Source organism: Stigmatopora argus, chromosome 13 (genome assembly GCF_051989625.1).
Source record: "Stigmatopora argus isolate UIUO_Sarg chromosome 13, RoL_Sarg_1.0, whole genome shotgun sequence".
Classification (NCBI taxonomy): Eukaryota; Metazoa; Chordata; class Actinopteri; order Syngnathiformes; family Syngnathidae; genus Stigmatopora; species Stigmatopora argus.
Genome location: NC_135399.1, coordinates 12,397,119 through 12,411,577, shown reverse-complemented (window position 1 = coordinate 12,411,577; position 14,459 = coordinate 12,397,119). Strand labels below are relative to the sequence as shown.

The 14,459-nt window shown below is 38.3% G+C and overlaps 1 protein-coding gene across 3 annotated transcripts; it reads left to right on the top strand.

Moving 5' to 3' along the window:
• The first annotated feature begins 1,313 nt into the window (after positions 1–1,313).
• On the top strand, positions 1,314–14,128 carry rbms1b (RNA binding motif, single stranded interacting protein 1b). 3 transcript variants are annotated; one of them, XM_077616800.1, is made up of 13 exons: positions 1,314–1,465; positions 6,243–6,415; positions 7,505–7,563; positions 7,963–8,081; positions 9,750–9,907; positions 10,108–10,187; positions 10,689–10,804; positions 11,359–11,408; positions 11,508–11,595; positions 12,108–12,158; positions 12,905–13,015; positions 13,270–13,350; positions 13,437–14,128. In XM_077616800.1, exons 2-13 carry the CDS (start codon positions 6,270–6,272, stop codon positions 13,506–13,508), a joined length of 1,131 nt encoding a protein of 376 aa, XP_077472926.1. In that variant the 5' UTR covers positions 1,314–1,465; positions 6,243–6,269; the 3' UTR covers positions 13,509–14,128. The 3 variants fall into 3 exon arrangements, with proteins under 3 accessions (XP_077472926.1, XP_077472924.1, XP_077472925.1); XM_077616798.1 differs by lacking the exon at positions 1,314–1,465 and adding an exon at positions 1,525–2,043; XM_077616799.1 differs by lacking the exon at positions 1,314–1,465 and adding an exon at positions 1,536–2,043 and having other exon boundaries at positions 7,963–8,054.
• Positions 14,129–14,459: the final 331 nt, after the last annotated feature.

Below are 14,459 nucleotides of genomic sequence, written 5' to 3'. Positions count from 1 at the left end.
TCCAACAATTGTCAGTTATAATGCTGACTATATAGCCTTAACTTTAATAAAATTCCATGAAATAGCTTTATCTGATTTTTGGTTCTTCGGGTCCAAGATGAGAAGAGCTAAGATAGGAAGCAACTTACAGCTTTAGAACAAGCTCAGAAGTGTTTGGTGCAAAAAAAGGTGGTTGTGATGTTTTGCTGACAGGGTTTTCATGTAATAGAGCAGCACTGCTGCCTGTGACCAAAAGTGAAGGGGCAGAAGAGACAATTTCACACTATGCCATCAATTCAGGTGGATGTATATAGTGCTTGTGTTTTTTTTAAATTTGTATTTTAAAATACGACAGATGCTATATATATATATATATATATATATATATATATATATATATATATATATATATATATATATATATATATATATATATATATATATATATATATATATATATATATATATAGGAGCATTCTTATGGAACGGCTAACAGCTAAAATTTGTATTCAGAGTCACATGCTGCCAATAATATTAAGTATTGACAAACAGGAACTGGTTTATTTGCCTCTTCCCTGGTTCCCACAATAGCAAAAGCACTGACTTAGCCCTTTCTCTTTCCTCTCATGCTGACCCTTGGAACCTTTGTTGGCCCTTTGGACAATCGATAAAGTCAATCACGGACCTCCAGGTTCATTGTGGTAGGACCCATCATTTATTCACATCTACAGTATTTAATGATATCATACCATAACTCAATGTAGTTTTAAGTTACAAGGAGAAGTATTTAAACTTTTAAGATATATGCTTTGAAAGCATCCAATTGTAATTCACTATTGATTCAGACAGATCTGAGTTCTTCCAAGTGTATGTGCTGTGGTAGTACAATAGTAAAGTATAAATATACATATATATTTAAAAAAACACTTCACTGTGATTGACATCCAATTCATTTTGAACCTTCTAGCCAGAATGGATTAAACGTATATCACCGTCAATGGCGGCCAGTGAGTTAATTATGTGTAAGAACTTAAATCTTTAAATTGTAATAGTAAATGGCCAATCCAAACTTCACAGATGGAATAACATCAAATAATATCATATTTAGTGTTGATTGACACAAATATTGCTGACACGGCGTAGTACATGTCAGCAACGTGTCAAAATTTGACCGTTTTTGTGTAAGTGTGTGTTTGTGTGTCTGTGTGTGTGTGACGTTTCACGATTGTGACGAAATTCATATTTCATTAACACATTGAAATGAATTTACGAGGACTACATCAGAGCTTGTTGACATCACCGTGACTATCGGCGTTGTAATTTTGAGCTCTATGAGACCACATTAGAATACGTCGTGCCATGGGAATCTAAAATCGTCACGATTACCAAATGCTCATACTTTCTCCTTTGTGGAAAAGCACGTTTTAAGGAAATGGTGAGAGGAAAACACAGAGCCATGAGGACAAGTCACATCGCGGAATGTTAAGTATGCATCATTAAACACTCTAAACAACAACATAGGTGGGATCGACGCCGCTGTTAAATGGCGTGCGTTTAGGCAAAGGGTTGATTAAATATTGCTTTAAATGCGACGTTATTCAACTTTCCATCACGGAGTGTGTATCATAAAGTGTTAGATCTCCTTTCTTTTTGCAAAAATAGAGCAATGATCGAGTATTTTCGTCCGCATAATGTTTGCACCACCCCTAAGAGGCTGGGCAAATGGTTTAGTCCAACATTTTCAGCCTCACTCCTGCTTCTCGCTGACTGCGAGTCATGAAGCCCGTCAAACATACAAGGCAGGGCCGTTTTCGGAGTTGGGACGGGGGCGACAGTTGCCGGAGAGTCGACGATATTGAGGCTGCTTGACCACAGATATGCTTACAATTCCATTTTTGTGTGCGTCAGTCGACTGAGCGGACGATATATGCCATCCGGTTTTCCTACTTTTAGGTGAGGGGCATAGTTATTCCAGCCCAAGCAAAAACCAACTCTCCCATAATCAGATTGAGGATGATATTTTCTAATACTGGAAACCCACCAAGGACGCAGTTTCGCAAACAGGTAATCAATAGCTTTTATATCTATTCATGCTTTTTAAACTGACTTCGTTCAGTGTCTATTTAGCAACAGTTTTGATGATCGGGAAAACAAGCACGACAAACTCACACCGAAACTCGATGTTTTTTGTGTGCAACTGGAGTGTTGCGTTCACGGTCCAACGAAGGACATGGATTTCTATGGGAAAAGGTAAGGTTGAGTCAGAAGAATAATGAGGACATGTGCGGAGTAGGTTTGTGTTGTTTCGGCGCCTGTGTGTGATTCAGAGGTCTCTTGAGAATGGGATGAATACCGGTTGCCTACATCATGCATAGAAACGAGCTTGTGGACTCTTATGTTTTGGTTCTAATAAGCAACCCGAGAGGACCAAGGAAAATGAAAGTTTTCCTCCATCAAGTTTCAGGCCTACAAAGTAAATGGATTGTTTTGTTCATATACTTAATAAATACACCATACTACTGCATTTTACAGAAATGTCCTTGAAAGGTGAATAATTTAGCATTTATGGATTAAATTTGGCCCAGTTGCACATATTGACTTCTCTTGGAATCTGATTTAGTCAAACCAACTTAAATAATAAGCATATTTGCTCATGTTCATGCTGTTATCCTCTGACAGGAGCTCAATGGGCGAGGCTTAATACTGAAAGCCCTGCGTATTATACAGTATGACAGGCTCAGCTGGTCTGTTGTTGACTGATAAGATGTCGTCCGCTCCCTATTCTCCCCTCAGTCCTGTATCCGGGTGAATTGATCGGCTAATGAAGCCAAAAATTCAACCTTCATTTATTCCCATAAGGAAAGGAAGTGCCCCCCTCAAGCTGAACTGTAATCCAACTCTACTTAGACTGACACTCTTATCTATTGCCTTAAGTAGTTGATTTTTTTGGAGAGGTTACCACACATCACTAATACACTTTTGCTTGTAAAATCAATTTATTTTTCAATTAATGTAATGTGGTCATTCTGATTCGTATTCTCCTTGCCATTCTGCATACTGCAAGTAAAAACAATGCAATCTTTACAGATTCCTTACGGATATATATGGTCAAACTTCTTATGTATTCATTGCAAAATTAAACCAAAACTGTCATTGCTCTGTTTTATTTGGAAGGTGAGGCCTAGCTTGATAAATTGGGTGGAAATTAACCAGATCAATGATTCAATACTTTAGCATCCTGTTGTTGAAAATGTTTGTTAATATTTTTAAATAAAGTGCACCGACAGCTGTGTCTATCCTTGATTTGTACGACCACAAACAATGGTGGGTTATGAGAGCCAACATCAGGAAGCAAACCTTTAGATGTGCTGTTGTGGTGCACATTGCGCGTTATCTTGTTATTTTATTATTATCAATATTGTAATTTATGGACTTTACTACAGACTTTCAGTTTAGGTGTCAAGTAGTTTTTACATATAGTGGTAGGAGCAACTGTAAGTATAATCTGTGTAAAATAAATATCCCTGTCAAGCTTCGAGGATAACATTTTGTATTTGAGTTTTATTTTGATTGCAGGATTTAATGACTGCAGCCCTATCCAACCAAAACTTGTTGAGAGAAAGAAAATACTCTACTATTGGTTTTACCAACATGTGTATTCAGCAAACTAGGGTGTGTGTTCTCCCCTCCAAAAGCCCAATACATGAATGTGGGGAAAAAATAGGTCATGCAATATTGCGCTTTGGAGTTACACTCCGTTCAGTGACCATTGGTTTTGGCCACACTTGTTTCAAAAGAAGGCCTTGCACCAGTATTAGTTCATCTGTTATTTATTTCCTCCCAATTAAATAGAATACAGCATTTATTCTCAAACTGTGCTGTGTGAGAGAAGACTTAATTTCCCCCCCCTTTTAAAATCAATAACATGCATCTATGCAGGTAATATGTTGTGATACAATAGGCAAATGCTCTTTCATTGTTTGGCAGAAGGACCAATAAACCTGTTTATCCTCCTGCTGCCATTCTAAAGCAGAATAATAGTGTCGTGTTAATTTAACAGACCGACTTTTCAGATTGAGAACATTAATTTGTTAATATGCTTATTTCAGTATTCATGCTTTTCGTGACATTTCTCTGCTTAATTATAATTGGGAAAAACCAAGGTAGAGGTTAACTTTACTGCTGTTTTTTTCCTTGAACAGTTGCCTGTATACATTATAATTTTAATTGCCTTTAATTGTTTATCAGATTGATAATTTGGGTTATTGAGGCTACAATGTAAGACAACTGCGCCACCTTGCATTTGGGAGCAAATGTGGAATTTGAATTTTGTTATTGTTACTCTATTATGCTTATGATTTCTGAAAATAAGTTTGCAGAATTGTAAAAATTAATGACAGTCATGGTCTTTATAAAAGGGAAGTAATTATGAGACTGCCATTAAAAACTGGTCATACTGATGGCTTTTTGTTTTCAATTTGGAGATTGCTAGTACTAGAGTATCACCTATTCGTCTGACAACAGCAGTATTGCTCACAGATGCAGTGAGGAGAGTAATAACCTATGTTTTGTTTTTTACCCTTTCATTAAAAAGCAACCATGCCACATTGATTCATTCAGTCAATTCATAATAAACTTAGAGGCCAGCAGTGGCCGGATAGGAGGTAACTGGAGAACAATGAGGAGCATGACCAATAACAAGATAAGGCAAAAATCCAAGCTTGATTTCCCGGTTAAGAGTAGACAAAGAAAACAGAATATTCTCCATTAGAGTCCAGATTTGGATTGCTCAGTCATGTCAGCGCTTCATGTTTCAGATTCCATTAGTAGCTCCTTAGTTTTAGATTCCTAAAGGAAAGGTAGATGTGGGGGATAATCACTGAAAAATCCCTGAAGGGAAAAGCTGTCTTCAGACCAGGACAAGTTATTCTGGAACCAATGTTTTCCTCGTACCAGTGGCAACAAGTATAACATTGGCATTGGGCCTTTTTTTCACATGAAAGAGATTGGTGTCAATGAGAACAGATTCCTAATTGATTCATAATCACAAATGCCTGAATTTTTAATACACATATTCCAACTGCGGCACACCAGACAAAAGAAATGGAAAGTCCCTGCCTTAGGCCAGCCCAACGTGCAACTGCTCCTTGCATATACAAGATCACTACCTATTTGCATCCTCTAATTGTTTTCTTTAATATATTTTCATATCGTCTTTGTAATTTTTAAAGTTTAGCTCAATTTTCTCCCGAGTCCTTTGGCAGTCATTAAGTGTTCCCAATGGCGCAGAATCCTGCAGAGTCAGTGCCGTGCTAGATGAAATAAATGTGCATGGGTTCAAGAGCTTACAAATTCATTGGCAATTTATACACTGTAATTGGAATCAAACATGTCACGTGTGGAAGCAGACCCATAACAGCCATTTAATCGTGTGTGCATGTGTATTAACAGCTATTCCACAAGTAGAGTATGCAATCTTTGATCCATGCCATTCAGGGGATTTCAGTTACGATTGAAAAGGGCAAACGTGACAAATGACTTCACCCGATTGCTGTCCCTATATGTAGCTATATTTTAAAATTGCCCAAAATTTACAGATTCTGACTGTTAAAACCAAACATAACTAGATATGTTTGAAAACATTACAGAAAATATGTGATAACTCTTGGCAGACAGTTCTGTATAATTTGACAAAATCGGTTGGTGCACGACAGACCTTGCTTATATTGCTTTAATATTAAGTTTGTACTGAACACCCTGTAACAAGTAATTTTTTTGTCACAGCAAAAGGGCTTAAATGCGCCTCAATTTCGATGACTGCAAAACAAGCGATAGGCATTGCTTCATGGACAAGGACGATTAGTTGGTTGAAAATCAATCCTCTCCATTTCATAAGTGGTTGGATTTTATTTTTTAGAAGTTAATGTTATGATTCCATCTGGAGCATTAGCGCTTATGTTTGGACCAAAATATTAATAAAAAGGTGGAATATGTGCTCGGAGGATAAAAAAAAAAGAGTATACATAACAGTGTACAATGTTAGCGGATTGTACAGTGTTTTAAGTCACAATTAAAATTATTCTAATATTAAATTAGTGCTCTGGAGAAAATAGCTAAGGCCTTTTTAAACTTTCCATTAGCATTTACTATTTCCACAGTGCAGATTTTGCCATATTAAAATGTTCCAAATGCTCATACAGGTTTGGACTGTAGTTGATTTAAGATGCAGTGTGACCTTAATTCGGTCTTGTTTTCTTCTCCAGTCACCAGTCACCCTACTGTCTCACCCCATGGCTCCACCCAGCCCAAGTAACAACAGCAGCACCAACAGCAGCAGTAGTACTGCAGGCTGGGAACAACTCAGCAAAACCAACCTCTACATCAGAGGGCTGTCCCCGTCAACAACAGACCATGACCTGGTCAAACTCTGTCAGCCGTGAGTAGTGCACTTGATTATTTCATAATGATTTGCCATTGATTGTCTTGCTCCAAATTATGGTAGCAGTCAAATAATTACATTTAACTGACTTAGTGCTATGAACTGCTTTTATGACAAGAAAAGTATGTGTGATTGAAACGACAGTGAATCAATTTGGACCGAATAGATGAAAACAGATCGTATAATCAGGCATGGCCGTTTTGGAATCTGAGTTGAATTATGGAGCATCTGGAGATATACGCACAGAACTTTGCTCAATTTACATTCTTGGCTGCTATTAATATAGTTTCGTTTGTAGTGTAGCAAAATTTAATTGTGGTACATGATAAAGTTTTAAGCAATCCTTCCATTAATTTATTTCTAAAGATAACTGTTCTGGTACAGACATCTAAGAACTAGTTTTGCAGATACAATCATAAGATTAATTTGCAGAAAAGAAAATGCGCCATCCAATTCTTTCAAGAGGAGCATTTCAGATATGGGATTTAAAAAGGAAAAACTTTATTTCCTTGGCCAATGGGGTTACCCTTTTAAGACCAGGCCAACCAGGCACAGTTCTGCATTCATAGTTGTTCACTTCTACCACAAAATCATTGTTGTGGTTTTGACAGTATAAAAGCCCAACATCAAATTTGTCACTTGAATTACATAGAAAAAAAGAAGACATTAACACAATTCTTGAATTAGGTATTAGGTATCATCAAATTTGAAACTTAGATCTGCTGTGCAAATCCAGCCGTAGTGAAAGAGCATGTCTCCATACTCATAGTAGAGACTGTGACGCCTGCATAGCAGCAACTTCCTATGTCTCATACCATTGTGGTGATGTCACTGTTGTGGAACCCTCCCCTTGCCCATGTTGTACAACTGGCTTCCTTTCTGCTAAACCAGAGTTCACCTACACGTATTGTGGTATGAAATGGTTTGGGCACCCTTGATGATTTCAATTATTTTCATATATAAGCCATACTTAACCTCTCTATCATTTTTTAAAATAAAGCTGCCACTGATTTAGAGTATAAATGAAAATTATCAGGGTTTTCTAAACTTCTTACCACTGTACTGAACTTTTTGCTTTTCATTCAGGTATGGCAAAATAGTATCAACAAAGGCCATCCTGGACAAGACTACAGACAAATGCAAAGGTATGAATTTTTCTGCTTAAAATCCAATCCCATATACACCTTTATTTAGTTTGAACAGGCTAAAAATAGCTTGACCAGAAGGCAGGCACTATGGCTTCACCCTGTTTGTACACCACAGAACAAAGAGCTGACATCAGCCGCCAACATCACTGTGGTATCTGCATCCTCAGCGCTTTTTGCTGCTCTTCTTCCACACGTATATTTTCAAAGCATATATTCATAGTGAACCAGCATTCTACAAACATACATGTACAACAAAATAACCTCAATGCAAGGCTTAGAGCAGTCGAAATGAAAAAAAAACACAAACCTTCCACCGGACAATGAATGGGCAGTCTACATGATATGGTTGGTGGTGACTTTACTATATTGTTCTTTCTGTTCTGCTTGTCTCCTCAGGATATGGCTTTGTAGATTTTGATAGTCCCACTGCAGCTCAGAAAGCCGTTTCTGCCCTAAAGACTAGTGGTGTTCAAGCACAGATGGCAAAGGTGAAGACTCAATATGCTCACATCAATGTGCGTCAATTTCACACTTTTGTACATGTCACATAAAAACTAACGCCCATTCACAACATTTTTTTAGGCACGCAAGCAAATTTGCTTGCCTTAAGTGCTCTGTTCTAAATCAGTCATTGTGTATTAGACCACCCTTGTACAAACTATTAAGATTTACTCACAAAATAGAAGGTGGACATATGTGCAACCTTTCACATTAAAACTCATGGTCAAAATGGCTGCGCTGACATTCAGAACTATTTATAGCTCCAAACCATTATTAATTAATCACGCTGAGCCCAGTATGTATTTCATCATATTCATTTAATCCATCACTGGCTATTGAAAGAATGTGTTGCAAACTGATAATTATCCTTTATAATCCGTCATCATGATATTTTTGTCTTTCCTTTTTTGATTTCTGAGATATTCTCACTATATAGGCACTACTCTCAGTGCCAATTGGTATTCTGTTATGGCTATAACTAAAAATCTGCTAATGTTTCTCCCTATTGGTACTAATAAGCTGATAAAAATGTGAACATGTCCTAAGAGATTGCTGATGAACGTATTCATTATGCAAATCAGAAATTAAGTAATGTTGGCCCTCTTAACCAGCCAACTTGTTATGGCACTGCTCTTAGCAATGTCACTGTCTTAGAATTGGACTCCCTGGCTGTACTTGACGTTGGACATTAGCTTTGTGTTTCCATAGAAACTAGAATCTGTTGGGGTAATTACTTCTCGTACAGGAGTGAGCCAGAACCCTTGGCCTCATTCTCTTGTTCGGGGCTCTGCGGTACCTCCTGTCATGCTTCTGTGCACCCATTTAGCCTTTTAATATAATAAGAGTAGCCTCAGGGGGTGTCCTCAAGTTTAATCTTCACATTGTGGAAGGTCAGTGTGCCCAAATAAAGCTCGAGTCATTCTCTTCAGTTGCTTCCTTGCCATTGCCAATACCTGCTTGGACTAAACTTGTAAGTTCCTTTTGATTTGTCCGTTTTTATTGTCAAGTGAAAATACAAGAATCTGGTCAGGGGTTAGAGCAATCCGGAGCACAATAATCACTCTGAATAGCTAAACTAGCAGAGGAAGTTCCTCTGACCTAGCAGGTGAGGCCCGATACTCGACATTGAAGCAGGGTGAATCTGGAACAGCTCCCATGTTAATAACCTAATTAAATATGCTAATTAAAATCATTGTATGGTCATGTGTAGTTGAGACAACCAAGATGCTCAAGCATGCTTACCGCCCTGTCACCTCCAATCTTACCAAACCAGTTACACATTCTGAATCTGTTTATTCTGCATTTTATTTTCTTTGCCTTGCTTTTTCTGTTTAATTGAGAACAGTTGATTTTTATTTTTTTATTTTGTGTCACCTTGGTGACTATCTGACACTTACAGCAATGCTGTAAAGCTGATTAATATTAATGCCAAAATCCCATTCCCTGGGGTCTTGTAGCCATCTCACACATTTTTTGCTGATACCATTAGAAGAGAAATGAGCTGATGTGAGCATGAAACCTCTGTGACTGCATGTAGTGTAATGCATCACTCCTCACTGTGGCCATTTTCTACCAAAACCTGATCATATGTCACATAGATATGGGACGAGACATTTTTTGAGCTGTGTGTCGATTCTTTTTGTGCAATTGTGCCACTACACGTCTCCCCTTTTGCCTTACAGCAACAAGAACAAGACCCGACCAACTTGTATATATCGAACTTGCCTCTGTCAATGGATGAGCAGGAGCTGGAGAACATGCTGAAGCATTTTGGCCAGGTCATTTCCACACGTGTCTTGAGGGACTCAAGTGGAGCAAGTAGGGGAGTAGGCTTTGCCAGGTAGAACACTTTGTTTCTTTCACATAGTCATTTTCTTTCGAACATTAATCTAAATCGCTAGAATCACTTGGCATGATCTCTATAGTAAATAGTTTCACAGTGACTAACTTAATTATTGAGGCAATGGTAGCTCACGCTCGTTGATCTTGTTTCAACGCTGATTGCTGATAGTCTTGTGTTTTGCTTCCCATAAATCAAAGGATGGAGTCAACAGAAAAATGTGAAGCAGTCATTTCTCACTTTAATGGCAAGTTCATCAAGACACCCGCTGGCCTACCAGGTATGTAAACTATAGGATTAGCATTAGGATTTTGGGAATATTATAGAGCACGTAGAGCTTATGATCTGAGTATCACAATGCAATTTGATGCCTTCGTTCAATCACAGTTTCTGGTTAAAGTAAAGTCACATGGCTTATTGTATTTTACGTATGTTCTGATGTTGGGTGTGAGAGCTCAGAGGCAGGAAGTGGTCAGCCAACTGGTTTCCTTTTTCCCAATCAGGGTCTGTTGCTAGAGATCATATACAGTGAGCCTAAGAGGCTCCCCTCCTTGTTTAATCTTTTTAATTAGATTATCAGACAGAAATAGTCCCTTCCAGGCGAGCCTCCTTTCAGAAGGCCGATGTGGTTTGCAGCCCCACAGTCGCCAAATTAGAAGCCTGTGTTGTCTGGCTGGTTAGTCAATGACAGTTCAGGAAAAAAAATCACATTACATGCAGTGTTGTAACCCAAACTGTTTGATCAAATCTACTAGTTTTAAATCTCTTGTCTTCAATCCAGCGCCTGCTGAGCCGTTGCTTTGCAAATTCGCGGACGGTGGGCAGAAAAAGAGACAAGGACAAAACAAATTTGTTCAGAATGGTCGAGGTTGGCTAAGGGATGGGAACGCCAGACTGGTAAGTGGGGCAGTATATTGGTTTCTCTTTTCTTAAAATATCCTGTTGTGCCTGCCACGAAAATACATCAAGTAAAGAAATAAGGGGTAAAATGGTTGTTTATAGCTAAACTGAGGTGTCTTGTAAAATGTAAGCATATACAACCAAATTCTTCAACTTTACAATTGAAACTAAATGCAGCTTTATTTTTTTCTCCTGGGCGGATCTGCCCTGTAAACTTTAAAACTGCTGTTAAAACTGACACGCAAGAGTCAAGCATAGTTTTTCTTTTTTGTAACAACATCGTACCTACTGAAGATAGTGGGATTGTCCCAACTTGCTCTGGATACAAACCATCACACCGAAGTAGCTGTGCCAAGAATGTCATGTGAACCACAACTGAAGGTGTAAAATTTTAAAATTAGATCCACTCTCTCCGATGGTATTGCTGAACTGGCACACATTCTGGTCATGCCCTTGCAACATAGCAAACCGTGCATTATACAAAGGCCAAAAGTGAAGAGCATGCATTTTCCACCATTTTTAACAAACCTGTGTGCACCTTTTTCAACCAGGCTGGAATGACACTCACATATGATCCCAGTGCAGCCGCAATGCAAAATGGGTATGTTGGGTTTATGCTGCAATTGTGCTACCATGCTTTCTATGTACTGTAGATTCAATCGATTTTACTGAACACATGGTTTTGATTCTGACCATCCAGATTCTTCCCACCGGCGTACAGCATTTCAAATAGGATGATTGCTCATGCGCCCATGTCCACGTACATGTCTCCAGTTTCAGCATACCAGGTTTGATTTTATTAAATCTCTTTCCTCTTCATCCATCATGACACTTACACGGAACGGAACACTATACATACATTAGATAGACAATACCCAAATGTATTGCTAGCCATTACATAATTTGACTTGGAAGAAAAAACAGCACTGAGTTTTTATTTGTTCACTATTAGTTAGGAGTTAGCTCCACATTTAGTGCTCACAACTCTCAATTTTAGCAGTTCAAAGCAAATTAAAAACTAGTTGATGGACTTTGGAAGTACCAAGGTATTTGGCAATGTCAACTGTTAAGTAATCCTTTCTATTGTTTGCAAGTGTACCTAAAGATATATGTTATTATATGATGGCATCTCTGCTGAAGTTCTGGTCATGCATCATCTTCAGCTATTTTAAAAGATGATCCAGTGGCGTCGTCTCTTTTACACCCCATGAAACAACATTCCTGCCTGTCTACAGCTTGTCATAAAATAGGAAGGGGATTGCTCAATTTCTTTTTGTTGTTTTTCTGTGTAAATTCACAGGTGCATAACCCATCATGGATGCATCATCAACCCTACATCATGCAGCACCCTGTAAGCACGAACCACCCAAAAATCTTTACTTGTGTGTCCATCTTTAGCAAAAGATTTTTTTCTCCCAAACTAGAAAATGAACAGCATAGGAAGTGATCATTTTGTAATCTAATTTGACATTTTACAACAGGTGCTTTATAATACAAATACAGTAAAGCTGGGTATGAAAGGAGAGCTGAGTCTCTTGTTTTTTCTTTGTTCTAAAAATGGACAACATGTAGGCAACTTGACCGGGCCATGAGCCTGCTTTCTGCTCTAGTCATGACAAGCAACATTAATAGATATCAAAAATGTGTTATCAGTATGGAATTGATTAACACTCTTCAGTGATGGCTTCTAAAAATTTGCATTTTTGAAATTGTGTTGAATGGGAGAAACTCAATCGTAAATAATACTTCATGTTAGAGCTGTGCTCTCGCCTTTCGAATTTCAGATTGAATAACCTCCAACTCAGGAGTTTCATTTGGCCTCAACACCCAATTTTACACCAACCTAAATCCTTTAGATCTGTCACTACTCCATTCTAGTTAACATACTACTTGTCTGAGCAGAATGGGATCAGTTCTAATGAGGTGCACCATTCACAAACTTCTCCATTTATCTTCAGCATGAGCTCTGGCCGTGACCCTAAACAGCATAAGTGGTTTAGAAAACGGTTAGACAAAAGAAAGTATTTCAAATTTCCCCCTTGAAGTAATCTTGATTGATCAAATATCTGCATGCACGCCTTTTGCTTTTTCTTCCAGGGTGCAGTCATGTCTCCCTCTATGGAGCCCTCATTGTCACTGCAGCCTCCATCCCTGATGACTCCCCTCACACAGCAAATGACTCATATGTCTTTAGCAAATGCAGGAGCGGTAAGAGAATAGTGCTTTGTCTAATGATGTGTTAAATCAAAAATGATCTTAACAGTGTGTAGTAGAAGTACTAAATCATGCGTTCCAAATAGATTTCAAAGTTTCCCCCTGGAATATTATCATAGCCTTTTCCATCATTATTTGTTGGGCCTGCATAGAAACCATACATTTGAAATACTGCATCAGTGACCTAAATCCTGAGTTTTATTTTCTAGCACCTTATGTATGACAATGGCCTTTTCTCTATTATTCAGTTCATGGCCACCAACCCTCCCATGCCAGGTGCTTACATCCCTCAGTACACACACATGCAAACAGCAGCCGTTCCTGGAGAAGTAAGCGCAACATTGTCTAAAAGTTAAACATTGTCAGTTCACCTGCAAAAGTGTGAGAACTCGCCTGTCTGTGGTCTACCTTTCAGGAAAATGGAATTGCTTCTCAGGTGGACACTTCCAGCAACCCTTCCCCGTATGCCTACCAACAAACCAAGTAGTGCCGACTTAAATGTTTGCCAACCACTACAGCAATCCCGGCAACAACAAAAAAAAGCAATGAAAGCTAAGGTTCCTTCACTGTTTTGCACTGGTTTTGCAATTGTCGTGAGGTTATTTTAGGAATCGTTTCAGAAGAGCACAAAAACATACTCTTCGCTTTATCAAATGATTTTAACTACTACAAACATGTTTTGAAAAGTTATTTTTTATTTTCATACAATAAATTGTTTATTTTTTACCAAAGATGGCCAGGAAATACAAGGAAAAAAAATATGCATGGTGACAATGTCTTTTTCAGCCTAATATTTTGACAGTTTTGTGCTTGCTGTGCGAGTGTTGCCATGGCCAAGTCTTGGTGTTTTCCTTTTCTGTCGTGCTTTACGATCTGCTTACAGTTTGCCTTAACAGTTTTACTACAATGATTGTTCAATCGCCACAAAGAACTGGAAGCAAGGGGAGTTGAGTTATATAGGAGCAATGTTGTGCGATTTAGCTTACGCCGCCCAAGGAGAAATAGATGTGTGTACAGTATGTGCGGACTCCTGTTGATTTTTTTGTAATATTTATTTTGAGAAAAAAATATATGGTCCTGGATCTTTGCCTGAAAGATCATCTTTGGGATCGAGCCTTTTTTTTTAGCCAACCTCCTAATGCAAACTAGCTGACATTGTTAGTGAGGCGGGCATCTTTTTGTGGTCAATTTGGGTTGCTATAGATGATAGTGTGTCTTACAGTTTTATTTAAAGCCACGAGGAACACGTGGATTCAGAATTGTGCACACACAAAGCTGCGGGAGCTAAAGGATGTGCGTTGTGTTGTACTTTTTTTAATAACAAAATACTAATACTTGCCACTTTGTTTTCATCACCAAAGATTGGGAGTTTGTACAATGAGGAAACAGAATCTGTGTCGTTTACCAGAGCTTGGATGACAATTAACTGTGCCTTTCT